The 17,704-nt window shown below is 33.3% G+C and overlaps 1 protein-coding gene across 3 annotated transcripts in view; it reads right to left on the reverse strand.

Annotated features, from left to right (window-relative positions):
- LOC117121896 overlaps window positions 1–17,690 on the reverse strand; it is a 19,824-nt gene extending 2,134 nt beyond the window's left edge. Inside the window, exons 1-9 of one of the 3 annotated variants that reach the window (XM_033267290.1) lie at window positions 17,592–17,690; window positions 12,444–12,793; window positions 7,068–7,171; window positions 6,220–6,365; window positions 4,914–5,044; window positions 2,914–3,058; window positions 2,031–2,173; window positions 1,570–1,701; window positions 572–812 (exon numbers count right to left, since the gene is read on the reverse strand). In XM_033267290.1, the coding sequence (XP_033123181.1) occupies window positions 572–812; window positions 1,570–1,701; window positions 2,031–2,173; window positions 2,914–3,058; window positions 4,914–5,044; window positions 6,220–6,365; window positions 7,068–7,171; window positions 12,444–12,762 (1,361 nt within the window). In that variant the 5' untranslated portion in view covers window positions 12,763–12,793; window positions 17,592–17,690. The other 2 variants (XM_033267289.1, XM_033267287.1) reach the window with 2 other exon arrangements.
- Window positions 17,691–17,704: the final 14 nt, after the last annotated feature.

A 17,704-nucleotide genomic window follows, 5' to 3' on the forward strand; every position in this document is an offset into this window, starting at 1 on the left:
AGCCTCATCACCACCTATCTGTTCCAGAGCAATTGCAGCCGCCTCACGCACATTCGAGATAGCATCATTACGCCTGAAAAAAATTAAAATAGCTCAATTTTTAACATCTATCTTGCATATGCGGATATTTAATGTTCAGTGATGAATAATCATATTTATATGAATTTGTGTTACACGTTACCTGACAGTCAATCCACATATTTTTTCACTTGGTTTACATGGATAAATTGGTTTAGGATATTAAAGAAATTTAAGAAATTAAAATAGCTCAATTTTTAACATCTATCTTGCATATGCGGATATTTAATGTTCAGTGATGAATAATCATATTTATATGAATTTGTGTTACACGTTACCTGACAGTCAATCCACATATTTTTTCACTTGGTTTACATGGATAACTTGGTTTAGGATACCTGGTACGTTTGAATAATAAAGGACTAACTCAGACCTAAATACAATAATGCATGTCTGTTGAAATTTTGTAATAATACCAAAAAACTGGTTTAATTATAAGGCATGCACACAAAGAGTTGCACCCCTGTGCAGCATATGTGGAAGTGGTCCTTACCACATATCGACCAGCTTGGGAATGGCTTTCTTGGCTTTGATGTGCCCCAGTGCCAGGCAACCACTTTCCCGCACTAGTCGATCCTGATCCTTCAGTAGCTTCATGATGGTATTGATGACGTGATCATTGTCCCTAACTCCAGTTCTAGCCAATGATATCGCAGCAACTGCTCTCACATTCTCATCAACATCAACGCAAAGATCCAGTAAAGATTCAATAACAGATGAGCTGTTAAACTTTGCTGAAAATATAAACATGAAGTCACTGCTTTAAAGAGTAAAGTAATATTGAGTAAAATCCAATTCAGCTTTAATGAAATGTAAGGATATCTTCTCGTACATCCTGAGCAAACAAATAGGCAGGCCGTTCAAACTAAAGTCCTTGATAATGAAACCAAATGGATGCAAATTGATGAAAAACACAACACATTTTAAGAGAACTACAGACTTAATGGTATACATGTTTTGGGTGTTCTTCCAATCCATCATCAGTACAAACAGAAAGGCAAAAACGAAAAAGAAATTCACCATTCTTAACTAAGAGAGTATATATACAATAAATTAAATGAATATTAATGAGTTAAGCCAAAATAATTAATAAGGTAATGAACGATAGTTATAATCATAATCAATGTGTGTGGAACACCTTACATACTAATTAAAAAGTTTTAAGCTTAAGTGTTTTGAGCTGAATGTTGAGATTTGGACTGTTCCATTTAATGTATATGTATATTTATGAGAATATATATATATTATTTTCAGAAATATGTATTTATTGAATTAACCAGAGTGTTTGGCATTTTTCACATTTGCATATCTAGCACACTATATTTATTAACACCATTATCATTTAAACAAAAATTTTGTGAATAACATTTGACATTCTAAATTTGATTATCACTGGGTGCAATATGCTCACTCCCTGGTTGATCAAATTAATATTGTTGAACCAATTCAAGTGTTTAACTATCAATCATAAAATGTTATTAATGTATTTACCCAAGTTCTGAATGGCATCAATCCGTACGCTAGAATTCATACTGAACACCTCCCTCATCGTGTAGCTCTCCAACGCTTGCTCTTGCACTCGCTGCCAAAATTCTTGTCTCTCTCCACTTACGGTGCAGAATTCTATAAAAAAAACAAACAAATAAAGCAAGTTAATTATTTAATTTCTTTACAATGGCTAATTAAACTGTGATAAATAACATTAACAATAATAAATTACATTATTATATAATAAATGATTAGACAAAAACAGTATTATAAATACAATGGAAGATATTTATTTGTTTTAATTTTTAATTAAATGATAGTATCTTAAATATACAGCATATTGAAAATACTGATTTTTTTTTTTGGTTCAACACTAAATTATTACCTTGTATCCATGAAAACATGCAAAAGGAAAGTTAATCCATGGTATTAATAAAAACAAAATATAATGATTACAATTTTACCTTCATAATGATCTTTATGAATGATTTCATCTTCATCCTCATCCATCTCTCTATGCAATACTTGTATCAGCCAATCTAAATCACCTTCTTTATACCACTGTTCAATTTCTGTGGCATATTCACTTTTTAGATCTTCAACAAACCTATGAAAAGGAGAAATGTGTAACTACGTTTTCTTATCATGTAAAAACTGCTCTCTGAGAGTTATTCATAGGATGCTATACCAAGCATGTACATTATCATCATTTCTCATTAATAAACAGTTAGTTCAATGCACTGCAAAATATGCAATGAATTAAACACAGAAAATCACATAATATTAACTTTGGTATAGAGAAATTCCTCCATCAGATATGGAAGATAATACTTTTTTGAGAAAAATGTATTGTGCCTGTTTTAACACTGTTGTATGGCCACAGCTGGTTATTTATTATTTATTTATTCCATTTTACTCCAATATGTAGATGGTAAAGGAAAGTAAACTCCTATTCCCATTGGGAATCACCTATCATTTATATTCAGAAAAAAATCTATATTATTATCTAACTTTGTTCTTAACAGTGATAATAAAAATAATACAGTTTAAAAGATTCAAGATAATTGAAACATACATATAACTAGGCCCATTTGCAAAGCAGTTAAATGACAAGATAATTGTAATGAAGATAAAGAGATGGAATTATCAAACTCAAAGGAACATTTAACAGTTCCACAATTAATGCAAGTCTATACTACTACAACAAAATATTTTTAAAAATCAATTTAATTTCTATATTATAGATCAACATGAATATGGTAATATATACAAATTGACTGGATTTTTTTTTCAAAAACGTGTTTAATTAAAAAAAAAATTGAATGTTAAACTAGTATGATCACTTACTGTTTCCAGGTAACAAAGTCCAACTTTGGGTAGAACTTCATCCAGAAATCCTTGTACTTTCCCTCAACTGATAACTGTCGGTGATGAATGTTAAGTTTCGATCGAAGCCTCTTCAACTGAGGTTTTGAGGTTTTCTTTGGTTCGTCTAAATGCAAGTTTATATAATCAATATTTATTAATTTAAAAGTAATGAATGAAACATGCAAACAAATGTACCCCTTAAGTTCAAATTGTGCAGTATCAATCAATCAATCAATCAATCAATCAATCAATCAATTTATTAGGAATAACACCTAAGATCGGTGGCACACACAACAATAATAGTGGTGCATCCAAATTAACAATTTTCACAGACAATGAGGTAAATTAAAAGTAGACGTATAAAGAAACACAATTAAAAACAATATGTTTAACAATGCTAAACAAAACCTAGAAAATTAATTAACGTAATTGATAAAAATTCAAACAGGCCAATAAAAATCACACACCTGTATATCAAACAAAAGCAACATATAAAATAAATTTAGAATTAAAAATGAAAGACAAAGAAAATATAAGAATATAAGTAAACTTATAAGATTAATTGAACAATGACGGATTTAACATAGTCATCGGAAGCATTTTTCCAAGTGGTCCGGCCATTATAGTGAGGGGGTCGTGAAGGGGGGGGGGGGAGGTAGTATGAGCACTTGACAAATTTGGTAGTAAATGAAAAGTGGAGACCCGCTATCTCTATCCACAGCTACAGGATTTTGTAGTTAGTTGAGGTCTGAGAGCATAATTTTAACTCTAGCCCCACCATGGTTGGTAAGCAACTTGTTTGGCGCCTATGAATGTCCGGAAATAGATGCTGGCAACATAGAGCCGCTATCCCTTCCCCTCAAGGGGCAGCCACAATATATAAAGTTAGCATGGATGAGAGTCTATGTTGGAAATATGGCACCTCTGGATGCCATTAAGTAGCAGCTGGTAAAGCTGTAGAAAATAATATTGTTAAAACTTTAATTTCTTATCATTGCCATAAGTAGATAAATTGAGTTGATTATTCCTCCAGAAGAGCAAGAAACATGAATACATATATAATACATAAACCAAAAATGACTATAACATACTGTAATTGTATTTACACGATGTGGAGGGTATACAGCTACGAAATATACACAATATGCAATAAATAAAACATAGGATACTATTGAGCCACACAAATGGACCTGCAGCCTACATGTTATGAACATACTGCTCGTACAATTTAATTACATTTTCTTGCAAAGTTCAGCCTGGAACATTAATAAGTTATTTATCACAAGAATTATAAAAAAGAAAATAATAAGTTAAATGCTGTGTTTGCTTCTGGTAGGCCTTATACCGATTACACATTAATTTAGTCAACCCAATGCCACTGAATCATTTTTGAAATTAACTTGCCCATTTTTAAGTAACATAAAAATTATTCACATTAGTGTATTTCAAAAATGTTTACCCGTCATTTACAAAGAAAAATGATAGAAACACTTCAGTCAATGGAAGTGTTTTTTTATTTTTTTTATAATTATAAAAGTCAGTGGAAGTGGGCAAGATACTGTACCCTCTATCTCAGGTCCATCGTACAATGATTGAAAAAGCGATGCGTATATTCATATAATTCATAATTATCATTTATTTCAGAAAGTAATGGAATTGAGAAAAAGTGGTCCGGCCATAGCCAGTGCGCTTCCGGCGGCCCAGTTTATTTTGTTGATAATTTTGACTTTATAAATTTCAGAAACTGCAGTTTTGCCTCTGTTTCTCTCAGTTCCTAAGACTTTTTATTTCTTTTTCTACTTTATCAATTAGTAGTGAAACTTGTACATTCCTAAATTGTATTTTTCTTACTCCTTTGTTTTATAATTTTGTATCACGAGCCTACAGGCAATATGTGTCAAATTCATATAATTAATATCAATTAATATTCTTATTATTATTATTATCAGATTACCTTGATATAGTTTGAAAAAACTTACCTTTCTTTTCTTGCCCATCATTTAACTCTATAATTTTGTTTTTAATTTCCTTTGTAAGCTCTTTAAAAACAGCCTCGAACGGCTTATCATTAGTGAAACTAAACCACCTCAATGGGGCTAGCTGGAGTCGCCTTAAAACAAAAACACATTAATTAAACAAATAAAAAATTAACTGCCGCGTTTGATTAAGACAAAATACATCAAAGTGGACGGTACAATTTCATGTTAATTCTCCAAATTATTTTTTTCCCTTTTTTCTATTAAACAAGAATAAAATTTTATAACAAATGAATATTCAGTCTCATTATTTTGGCCTTTTTCATATATATTTTATATAATTTGCTAGTATATTTTTGAATGATTTTTTGGTATGCTTGTTTCATTCTTTGTATGACAGGTCTTTTGGAAAAAAATTTATAATCAAAATTACAAAATAAATACTTTAATCATAAGCCTGCTGGTAGTTCTGAGCATGCTTTACATAGTATTAATATTATAGGCACATTCATCATAATATGGAAATCAACTCTGGATTATAATGTACATGTCAATAAACCATATTAATATTTAACAGTTTAAATCACTACCCGGATATAGAGACTGATTGATGAGTAAAACAGATCATATCGCACAAAAGTAAAGTCAAAGAGTATAGAACTGCAAGACATCTGACTCTCAGGGTTTTGTAGGAACGCGAGTCCTATCTCGCAAAAGTAATATCATGAACTAGAGGGCGTCCTTTAAAAAAACGTAAAACGCATTCGTAAATAGGTCGCCCCCTATCTTGTGATCGATCAATCAATCAATCAATCAATCAATCACAAAAACATTTATAGCTCCAAATATCCATATAATATGTTCAATTTAGCGTTTCATTGCATGCATAGTGTTCTAGTGTTATGTCATGATACCACATGATACTACTACGGTACGTTGCTATCGGCGACACAAAATGCGTTCAACTGACGCCATTTTCCCCACTGACAAATCATTGATCCAAATTTCTAAAGTAATTATTAAGAAGTTGTATCTTAATTAAATGCATGTTTGATAACTAATATAATGCAAGCTTTTTGTGTTTTTGCAGTTCATTTTAATGGTAAATTATTAGGTTTTAAAATGCCTATTCTAGAAAGCCTATTCTAAACCATTTAGGTTATGAAGTCATTCAGGCGTAATTGAACGGTAACCAACATCCAGAGGGCGCCACCTGGTGTTGTGATGACACGACTGTGGTACTCTAAAAATCAGGGCAGTTGGACCTCTTGCAATTCTGTACTCTTTGGTACAGTTCTGCTGTACTTACATTCCAAAGTCCATTCCTTTGGTCACTTTGTCCCTGGATTCTATGGTGCAGGGGAAGATCGGTTTACTGGATACGTAGGCCAAAGCAAGCTCATCACGACAATACTTTGACGTTACCGATTTACAACTTAATATTGACAAGAATAACTGTAAACAAAATCAGACAAGAAAATAAAATAAATTAAGGTTGGTGTTTTGATGTTCAATAATTTTAATTATTCAGTTTATACTAACACAGATATTGATAAGTTTAATAGGGTCTGTGGATATAACAATATTATAGAAATAATAATATTATAGTTCTGAGTCCAAAATTTAAATTAGAGGGGACATTTTCTCATTTTACCCATACTTATGGGTAAAATGTTAATTTTTATGGAGTTATAAATTAAGTATCACATGGAGTTACTAAACCATCTGTGTGATATTTCAGTATACACTTTTTTGAACTGTTACATGGAAACCTAGTATAGAACATGAACAATCCACATCCTGCTACTGAACTAGTGCAAAAAAGGATGTTTTTATTTTAATGGTTTCCCATTAAAGCTGCACTTGATCCAAGGAGATTGTAATCCAACAAACACTACACAATGTCAGAATGATGGAATAAATTACTCATCAAATTTTCCATCATATTTTATGACCACATACAAAATTATATGAATATATAAATAAACATTACATTATTTTGTAAAGTAGATTTTGTTGAAGTTGTACTATTGTGTTGTGGAGTGGATAGAATAGAGATGCATTTATTCATTCATTTTTATTCATAGTTCAATTTATATTGATTTTTAGAATCGATCAATGAATAGTCAGTATTTATAAAAAATAAATGGAAAATACCTTAGCATCTACTATCGCCTGGCCAATCTTGTTAAGGAACTCTACTCCAGCTTGAAGACCAACCTCATCAACCCACACTGTTATGCCTTCAGCCTCAAGAGCATCTACATACAAACAACATCAAAAACAACTTATTAATTTAATACTTAATAGAGTATAATTTTTTTAATTCCCTGAAGTGCAGTAAATAGCCTCCAAAAAACAAAAAACAAAAATTGACCACGCGGTTTAGATTAAAAAAAAATACAATTTTTTAAACAACCAAAATGATTCAGCAATACTACAAAAGGATATAAATGCTCTATTTGATTGGTAAAGTCAATGGCAACTGTCTTTTAATATAAGCAAATGTAAAGTAATCTATTTTGGAAGAAGGAACAACCAATACACATATGAAATGGGAAGAGGTGGTAGTAGATCTGAAAACTGAGAATCTTTGTTTGTTTTTATTTTGAATCCAACAAAATACAATGAAATACAGAAATGACTGGATTCAGAATGACTGGATTCAGAACGACTCAATCCAAAACAGTTTCCATTGGGGTCCAGGCATAAAATTTACATTATAAGCAAAAAGGAACAAAAAAAAAACAAACAAAAAAACATTCACATTTGAATTTGGAGGAACCAGGCATGACTTTATCAATCTTTCAGGTCATTAAATAGATGCTGTTTTAAATATGTGTTTACCATAAAGGTACAAAATAGAATTTCCTTCAAGAAAACTGGGACAGCATTCCAATTGGAGATGCAATTGTTGAAAAGAGCTGAATTGTAAATGTTTAAATTTAGGTACGACAAAGTCATGCCTAGTTCCTTGAGTAAAGTATTTATGGACATTTTATACTTTAGTGAAATCCTCAATAAGATAAGTTGGGCAGATATCATTAAAGATTTGGAGAGCATGATTGCAAGAAAGCAATAGGAAGAAAACCACTTGGAGTTTCCTGATGATGACATAATTAATGTCGAAATATTGAATCCCAACACGATGGTGTGTATTTCAATACTTGGAGTATGTATTATACTTTCTTATCTGAGATTAATCAGTGGACCTTTCGGTCAATAGGAAGAAGGTCTGCATGCAACATATTTAAAGTCTTGTGGAGATAGAATGTACCTTGGGCCTTTGCCAAGGATAAATCTAAGAATTTTGTTTTGAACCACTTGGAGTTAATTTTGGTATTGTTTGGAGAGGCCCCAATAACATGATGAAATATTGTAATTGAAAACTAAATAATAGGACAAAGCAAACACTGGAAGGTTGATGTTGAGTCTGTATAATATAGGTGTATATAGGTGATAATTTCCAGTAACAATTCTAATTCCCTTGACCTCAGTGTTTTCAGTTTGGATCATTTCTTTCCTTTACAGTACATATTCAAAATGAAAACAAAGAACAACAACTCTCTTATAGGGCATGACATACATTTAAAGCCCCATTCCCGGCAAGATTTCAGTTGTTAAGAAAAATCTGATTTTTATATATGTTATAAGATTTATAAATATAATACGAAATTGCTGAATTTAACTGAATTTAGACATTCCTAAACATGTGAAATAAGACTGAAATTTGATTTTTTGTGTCGACACAAAATATAAATGCGGATGGATTTTTCAAGTTTGATTTTGCGATAGGTCTGCGAAGAAATATAGTATGCGCCGAAAACATTAGCCTATCCAACACTGCTAGGCTAGGCCTAGGCTTACCTCGATTCAGGTTCTGTTCACACATAAAAACGGCCGACATGATATTTTCCGTTGCTAGTATTGACACTTGTGAAATATAATATTTCCAAGGAATTATTTCAAATCTGTTAAAATTTTGACAATTAAACAAACATATTTCAGGCCTACTCGATCGATCGCAGTGTGCGAGATGCGAAGTACAAAAACCAATTTCATTAGAGAGGGCGCACTTTATTGATTGTATAAAGTATACATAAAAGTGAGAGCATTCTAATTATGGTGTCAGAGGACTTCCATTACAACTAATAAGAGATTATCTTACAGATAGACAATAATTTACCTCTATTAATTCATTCAATTCTAACTTGTTACCTATAACCCCACAGGGTTGTATTTTAGGTCTTCTGATTTAAAAAAAATTTATGTTAAAATGATCTCCCAAATGTCTCAAAATTATTACAATTTATTTTGTTTGCAGATGATTTATTCACATGAAAATACTGTAGACATACCCTTATAACCACAATTAATAACGAACTCAAAAATGTATCTTTATAGTTCAAAGTCAATAAATTATCTCTCAATATATCCAAAACTAACTTAATTCATTAAATGATATCTTTATTGATGGCCATTAATTTAAAGGGTTTCCAGCGCAAAATTTCTGGAATCATAATTGTAGCAAACTCAGTTGGCAATGTCATATTGCCAATGTTACAAAGATAGTTTCTAGAAATGTTTGAGTTTTATCTAAATTAAAATACACACTTCCTTTCAATATCTTTTTTTTCTCTATATAATACACTTAGTTTACCCTACAGTATATTAAACATTGCATGGGCTACAACCACTTGTAATTGTGCCCCTGGGCAAGTTCTGAAATGACTAAAATCCATTGCTTATTGCATCGATTACAAAAGAAAGCGCCCAGAATATACACAGGGCACACCCACCCCCCAGGTCTCACTCCAAACATTTATTATATATTCTCTTGATACTTTAAATAATGTATATTATTCTTAATAATAAAATCAGATTTGTTGTATTTATTTATTTATTTATTGACAATTCAATTTTCCATTTCCGCTATAATAGTCACTATTAATTCAGTTTCAACGAACTACCACCAACAACCAGTCATTAAAAATGAGCGCACATGTTTGCGATGACGAAATAAAGAAGTGTGTTGAAGTCAGCAACTAATTTGACACCGCGAAGCAAGATTTTCGCGAAGTGCACGTAAACAACACAATTGAACGATCTAAAAACTACAAAACAGGAGAGAAAGGTCCATAAAGTATACAGACGTTTTAATGAGAATTAAAACAATATTTTGTTAAATGGAAGAATGCTAGCTAACGATTAATATAATTCATTTTTTATCGAAGGTAAATTTAGCTAGGGCCTAGAGAATCTACTACTTAGGTTGCGATAGAACACGCTGCTGCACTGTCGGTTAGTTCGTACTGGTCGGCTAGGTTATAAGGTAGTGGAAACTCACACCTTCTCTACAGTAGTTTACAATTTTTTTTAACGAATACCACTTGGTACTAGAGGTTCGTAAAATACAGTAGATGTTTTATTAAACAAGCCTTTCCACCGTGTGACGTCGACTTCCTGAAACTGGCTGGCTGTTTATCTGGCTCTAACTTGTCATCAAACGCAATTAGGGGATTATCGCATCATGTTTTAAGACGGGTATATCTAGATAAAGTTCGACGTGAACCAGGCTCCTGGTTGCAAGAGGCAAATTTTGGTAAAGGAGGATGGAACCTCATGTATGCATTTTAGTTTTTCATTTATCCTCTATTAAATAGTGGATAAATATTAAAAATACCATCCTCTTCATTTTATTCTTTTCATCCTGATTATTACTCAATATATTTTTACATGTTATATTTAGAAACATTTCACTACCTTTATTATTTGTTATTATTATTTGTTTGTTTGTTTTCTTATTACTTATTTTATTACTAGCCATTTACTAATTCAGAAAGTTTTTTTGGAGGCTCAGACTTAAAGCCTTTCTGGCTTATTGTTTCCTCCACACAATAAAATCTAAACCATGAAATTCTATTTTTAAATATTATTGTTATCTTAATGTTAATGAATCAAAACCATTGAATTATTATAATATGTTCTCATACTGTATCTTGTTCATTTTTTATGTTCATTGTGTGAAACAATAAAACTAAAATTGAAACTGAAAAATTATAGGCCAGCCCTCCGTTAAAATCATTTATTTTATTGAGATGAACTGTAAAAGAAGCAGGAAGTAGGAAAATTTAAACAGACTTTACTTCTGGTGCCAGGGGCGGATTTGGGGGGGCCCCCCCCCTTTTGGGATGTAAAAAAAGAAAAAAGAAAGAAAAAAAGAAAGAAAAAGAATTTGCCGGATTTGCCCCCCCCCCCTTTAGGATGTAAAAAAAGAAAAAAGAAAGAAAAAGAAAAAAATGATGACCCCCTAGTACATTGTTGTCTCGATCGGCCCAAATTTCGGCCCCCCCTTTCAGCCCCCCTTTTGGACATCTCTGGATCCGCCCCTGGGTGCATCCAAAACAATTGAAGAGCAATCAAAAAGGGATTAAGTGATAAAAACGCATGCTGCTTTTGCTCTTCCAAAACACTGCAATTTGCAGCTTTGGATTATCAGTGGATATCTGCAGCCGGTCCGCGTTAAACACCCGTTCGGGCGAGAACTGAAAATGGCCGTTTCTAGATTTACAATAAACTAGCCCCGAACACACCCTAACTCTCTCTATAGTGGTCTATTCAAAAAGCACACACTCTGCTCCTATCATAAATAAACTCCATTGTCTGCCGGATAATTGCAGAATTATGTTCAAGGTAATTCTATTTGTCCACAAATGTATCAGTGGTCTTTCTCATGCCTATTTATGTAGTTTTCTCGACCTACGTGTTCCAGTACATTCCACTCGATTCGCTTCATCTGCACATTTTACTGTTCCGTATCATTCTAAGAGAATCGGAAGTTTTTCTTTTTCTTGTCGTGTTGCCAGACTCTGCAATAATCTCCCAACTGAAGTTAGGGACATTTCTGATCCCAATATTTTCAAAAGGGCACTAAAGACTCACTTGTTTGCTAGTACTTCCAATTGGTTTTTTTTTTTTGAGTGCTGTGTCTGTTGTACAGTACCGTATGTGTTGTGCTATGCTTTCGTTGTTTAGATGTTACAGTTGTGGAGCTTTTGATTTCTGTTTAATGCTGTATTAAGCCGGACACGACCGTCATACGACGAATCCACATTTGCTTCCGTCGAGCGATAGGCGACGCAAGGCCGTCTGCTGAATGTCAGTGACAATCTGAACAGATCCTCATTAAAAAGACAATCCGTTGGGCCCGCATCTTCGTGTACGTTTTTTGTCGCGTCGCAGTCGTGCACATTGAGTAGTGGCAATCTGAACAGATCCTCATTAAAAAGACAATCCGTGGGGCCCGCGTCTTTGCGTACGTTTTTCGCCGCGTTGCCGTCGCGTCGCAGTCACACACAGTCAGTAACCGGCTTTACATGTTGCCTTGAGTTTTTCCCTGAACTATGAGATTTAGCGTGCACTTTATAACCGCAAGGAAAATGCGCAATATAAATGCCCATACCAATACCAGTAAAAAAATATATTACAATATTCCATTACACTTATGCCAGAAATAAACAAGCTTTAGCATACCTTTTAAAAGCCTCATTTTGTCCTTGTCTTGGTGACTATAGCTGATCATTATATCCTTCGGTTCCATACTGGTTTGACTTGCAACTACATCGCCTTTTACTTCAGATTCAGACATATCCAATTCCTTTTCCTCAAACATACTTTCTTCTTTATGTTTGTCTTCTAATGTATGTTCTACAGGGGTAACTACTTCTTCCTGTCTTCTCTCCTCTTCTTGTTCGTGTTCTCTATCGCTTGTCGCAACATTCACTTCGCTTCCTTGTGAGACGTTCCCCTTGCTTCTGTTTTTTCCTTGTTTACGTGATGCAGATGATCCCATGCTCAATTTAATAGTAAATATTGGAATTTGTCTGGTGATTAGAATTAAGTATGTATATTGCAACAATTCTTCACAATTCAATAATGTATTATACACTCGTATCCTTAGTATACCTAGAATAGATCCACAAAGTGGTAAAAATACATAGCCTGCAATCCACCACTCAATCAGAAATATTGCTAAGTACTATAATCGCAATACATTATGCAAAGGACAAGATCTTTAACACCACAAAATTCTGCTACTATCCATTCAGAGAGACAATTTCCCTAAGGTTCCACATTGTCATGACATCACTTTTCACCAAGTCCTGCATACTTATGGTTTCCAACAAAGATACACAAAATTCAAACCACTAATAATACTCCTAAAAGTGGTGGATCCAAAAATTCAAAAAAAAAGGGGGGGGGGGGGTGGCCAGAAGGGACTTTGATGGATGTAGGATCTGTAAATAACCTCATTCCTACATGGTTGGTGCTAAGGTAAGGAAATTTATGATTATGGCACCTAGATGTCCGGAAATTCTCTTAAATTTTGAATATAATTTTTTTTTTCTCCTTTTTTTTTTATAGTCCGCCACTGCCTAAGTTCCACACTATTATTTCATCTATTGGTAATTATATTCATAATTTTACAAAGTTTCTTAGTGAATTTCTTAATAGATCCAGTTTTATTCAAATTATAGCCAAGGACAGAGAAAGATGGAAGGATTTAGAGGAGGGATACATCTTGCAATGGAATGACACAACCTGAATGAATGGTGAATGACATTATTGCAAACTGAATCCCCAATTCAGTCACTGGCCGAGGGATTTGATATCGTTGTCTTTTACATATTTTGTTTTTTATGAATAAAGATACAAAAAAAACATAAATGAATGAATGAAGCCCTATTGAGACTATCAAATTGTATGTACATGTGACATGCCTAAATATGGTCATGATGACATCACATCATATTAATAATATAGAGATTTATACCACGCCTTTTGCCAATGGATACAAGGCGCTGGCGATCCTTGGTCATCGGATCCATAATCAAACCAGCAGAAAGTGCAACCTCCTCCACTTTATGGGGAGTATTCCCATTAATGCTGCTACAAACTAATACCTGCAATGCCACATCTTCCTACCAGGTACCCATTTATGCTCCTGGGTGGAGAGAGGCAAATGTACAGTAAGTAAAGTGCCTTGCTCCAGGACACGAGCAATGCGACCAGCGTCGGTCATCACCATACATACAGTAGGCATATCATGACTATATATAGCATATCATGACTATATATAGGCATACTGTACCATGACTATATATAGGCATACCATGACTATATATGGCATACATTACAACAGTGTTTTGTCAAAGACAATTTTATAATCTAGATGGAACTAGAGATAAAAAGCTTCATAATTCAATAAATAACTAATATTTTACAGTTTGTTTGATGTTGAAAGTTTGTTTTATTCCACATATTGAATAAACTGAACAACATATTGTTTGAAGACTTGCAGTAGAAGTAACAAGAATAATAACAAATGTTTGTGGTACACCACCAAGATAGTTCTGAAAAGAACTGTTGTTTTTGTTAAGAATCTTTCAACAAAAACAACAATTCTTTCAGAACTACTGTATCTATATTATAAAACAAGCACCAATTTATACTATTGTCTAAATCTAGCTAATTAGATAACAACTCTAGTCTAAAGTTATACAAAAAACATGTTTGCCACAGCACAGACATATTTTCTCTTTAACATTTTTGACCAAAAAATGGCATATCCCCCTTGCATCAGTCTTAGCCAATTAGTTCATGGGTCACCAAGAATTGTGTATTCTTGTCTATTTTTTTGTAATGCACATTTAAACATATTTTTGAATGAAATCTGCGCAATATAAATTAATAATTTAGTATTATTATTATTAACTAATCCAATTTAATGTCATTATCTCTATTTTGCAGAAAGTTAGTGAAATTATGGAACCAGGTTGCCCAACTTAAATGAAATGTGTCTATGTTTAAGTAGAATGGTGGTAAATATTTTACTACGCTGATCAGACATGCTTACTCAAAACATGTCCGTTTTCAGGATTAAAATGGTTTTGTTTAAAAAATATCTTGCCATCTTCACTCTTTTAGCAATGTAATTGTTTTGTGGTCTGACTCCAAAATATAATAAATAAAGGAATAAACGTAGAGGTATTGTATGTTCATAGGAAAGTTTTCTGTATGGTACAGGTACCTTTAACCCCTAGCCAGGTTGAAGTTTACAGGTTAAAAAGCACTGTGACATGAATTTATTGTTTGCCAGTGACCTACTATGAACAATTCTCAGAAATATTTATGGCACAATAATTGTTATAGATAGATGTTCCATATAGTTAATATAATTTTATGTGTGTTCAAGTGTTAATTAGGAGTAATTATGTGTCTTTAGCATTCAACTTAAATTTTATTTGATCTCAACTGGCAGCATTTTAATGCTGAAACGCTGAATTACACGAGAATACATTAATACATTTAAAAACACAAAAATACAAAAACCATTAAACATCGTAAGATTGTAAAATTGGTACTAAACAATATCTTTTGTTATTATTAACAATAATAATGATGGGTTCTCAAATGTTCCACTGTAATTGACTCGCTTTTTGTGAACTGCTTTGTTATCTTGCCACACCCCTCCCATAAACATCTATGAGACCCTCATTGTACAGTAATTCACACTGAAAAACATTCATCATTTTCACTTTTTCAATGTTACTATCAGTTGTCAAGTGAACTTGATTTAATTTAACCAACATAATTTAATTAAAGCCCCATTCCCGGCAAAATTTCACTAAAAAAGAATTTTTTTTTAGAAAAAATGCATATGCATTACTCTATTTATTATAAACAATGGAAAAATATTGGCATAATTACCATTTTCTCAACAAATTCTTCGTTACTAGGCAAATTCAGAGGTTGTAGATCGCATCCGCTGGAATACAGTACTCTCATTTTTATGTATACTTTATACAGTCAATAAAGTGCGCCCTCTCTAATGGGATTAGTTTTTGTACTTCGCATCTTGCACAATGCGGTCATTCGAGTAGGCCTGAGATATGGTTTATTTAAATGTCAAAATCCTGGTCAGAATCAGTTTTTTTAACAAATTTGAAATAATCCCTATGAAATATTATATTTCACAAGTGTCAATACTAGCAACGGAAAATATCATGTCGGCCTTTTTTATGTGTGATAACAGAACCTAAATCGAGGTAAGGCTAGGAATAGCCCAGCATTGTTGGATATAGGCTAATGTTTTCGGAGCCTACTATATTTCTTCGCACAACCTATCGCAAAATCAAACATGAAAAACTCATCCGTATTTATTTTTTGTGTGGAACACAAAAAATCAAATTTCAGTCTTATTTTACATTTTTTTCATGCTTAGGAATGTCAAAATTTAGTTAAAGTAGCAATTCCGTATTATATTTATAAATCTTTATAACATTATACAAAAATTAGATTTTTCTTAACAACTGAAATTTTGCCGGAAATGGGGCTTTAACCAAACCATATGAAACTTTATTGTACCAACATAATTTAAATTACCGTAACCTAAGAACTAAATAGGCTTTATTTTAGGTGACATTACTTAATAGACCAACTATTTTAACCCCATGGACTCTGGAGTCCCTTTGATTAAGGACTTTCAACTGTTACCAGGATAGGAAGCTGGCTGGTTTAAGCCATCTAACTTGAATTCCCCTTATGTGTGGTATTGTTATGCTAATGAGCCAGATAAGCACAATCTGCACATGCTCAGAAAAACAAAACTTTCCTTAGCCACACTGCGTATCGGCTAAGGTAGGCCTAGCCGAGAATTACGGTACCTTAAAACAAAGCAAAATAAGGGTACTAATTTCACTTGGCATGCAAATCAAGTTATATTTTCTATGGTCCACCACATTACTTAGATCTGTATATGGTTGCCGAATATCGCCGATAAAAAAAAAGATCATGAAAATTTGTTGGCAGGGGCGGATTTAGGGGGCCGGCCCGGGCCCGGCCCCGCCTTTTGGGAGGTAAAAAAAGGAAAAAGAAAGAAAAAAAAGAAAGAAAAAGAAAAAAATGATAGCCCAGAACGCCTCAAATGTTATTTTCGAGCGTCTAGAACACAAAAATTTCGCGGGGGCATGCCCCCGAACCCCTAGGACATTGTTGTCTCGATCGGCCCAAATTTCGCCCCCCCCCCTTTTTGACATCTCTGGATCCGCCCCTGGTTGGCGCTTCGTTTTGACTATATAATGATATAGTGATGATGATGAATTTTACTATTATAAATGTGTAATTTCCGTACTAATTCTTCAAATATTTGCACCCCACCCCTACCGGCAAATCCTGCATCCGCCCCAGCACTGGGTCTTTTTAAACTTGCTACCAGTAACGTTATATTCTTGAAGATAAATAAAATGAAGTGAAGATTACCTTAGATTAAACCAATTACAGTACGACTGAACTGCTTCAAGCACAATAAATAAGTACACAGGGTTAGTAGCCTACAATGCATTCACAACATTAACAACGCGCTAGCCAGGCAAAATTGTTTGGTGCCTTTTTGATGGTAGGGTACACTGGTATGTATTATACCGGGTACAGACAGAAGAATGACAATGACAATCATACCGGGCTAAAAATTGTATTCTGTATTCTCCCGGAAATGACTCGAAGATGATGACGCTACGAAAGGAATTTTCCGTTCACAAACAAATTAAAGTGACCTAAAACACCATTTTCAAAATCATCTAGGACTGGAGCCTAATACTAATAGCAGGCTCGACTACTTACCAACAACCTTGATCGTACTGTACTTGGTCTGACAAAACAAGCAAAGGGACCCGCGTTTTCGTAGAGGGCGATATAACAGAAAATCTAATCGTCAGACACCAATTCCAGGCCGA

This window comes from Anneissia japonica, unplaced genomic scaffold (genome assembly GCF_011630105.1).
Source record: "Anneissia japonica isolate Jap-2015-1 unplaced genomic scaffold, ASM1163010v1 scaffold352_len1594369_cov220, whole genome shotgun sequence".
NCBI classification, from domain to species: Eukaryota; Metazoa; Echinodermata; class Crinoidea; order Comatulida; family Comatulidae; genus Anneissia; species Anneissia japonica.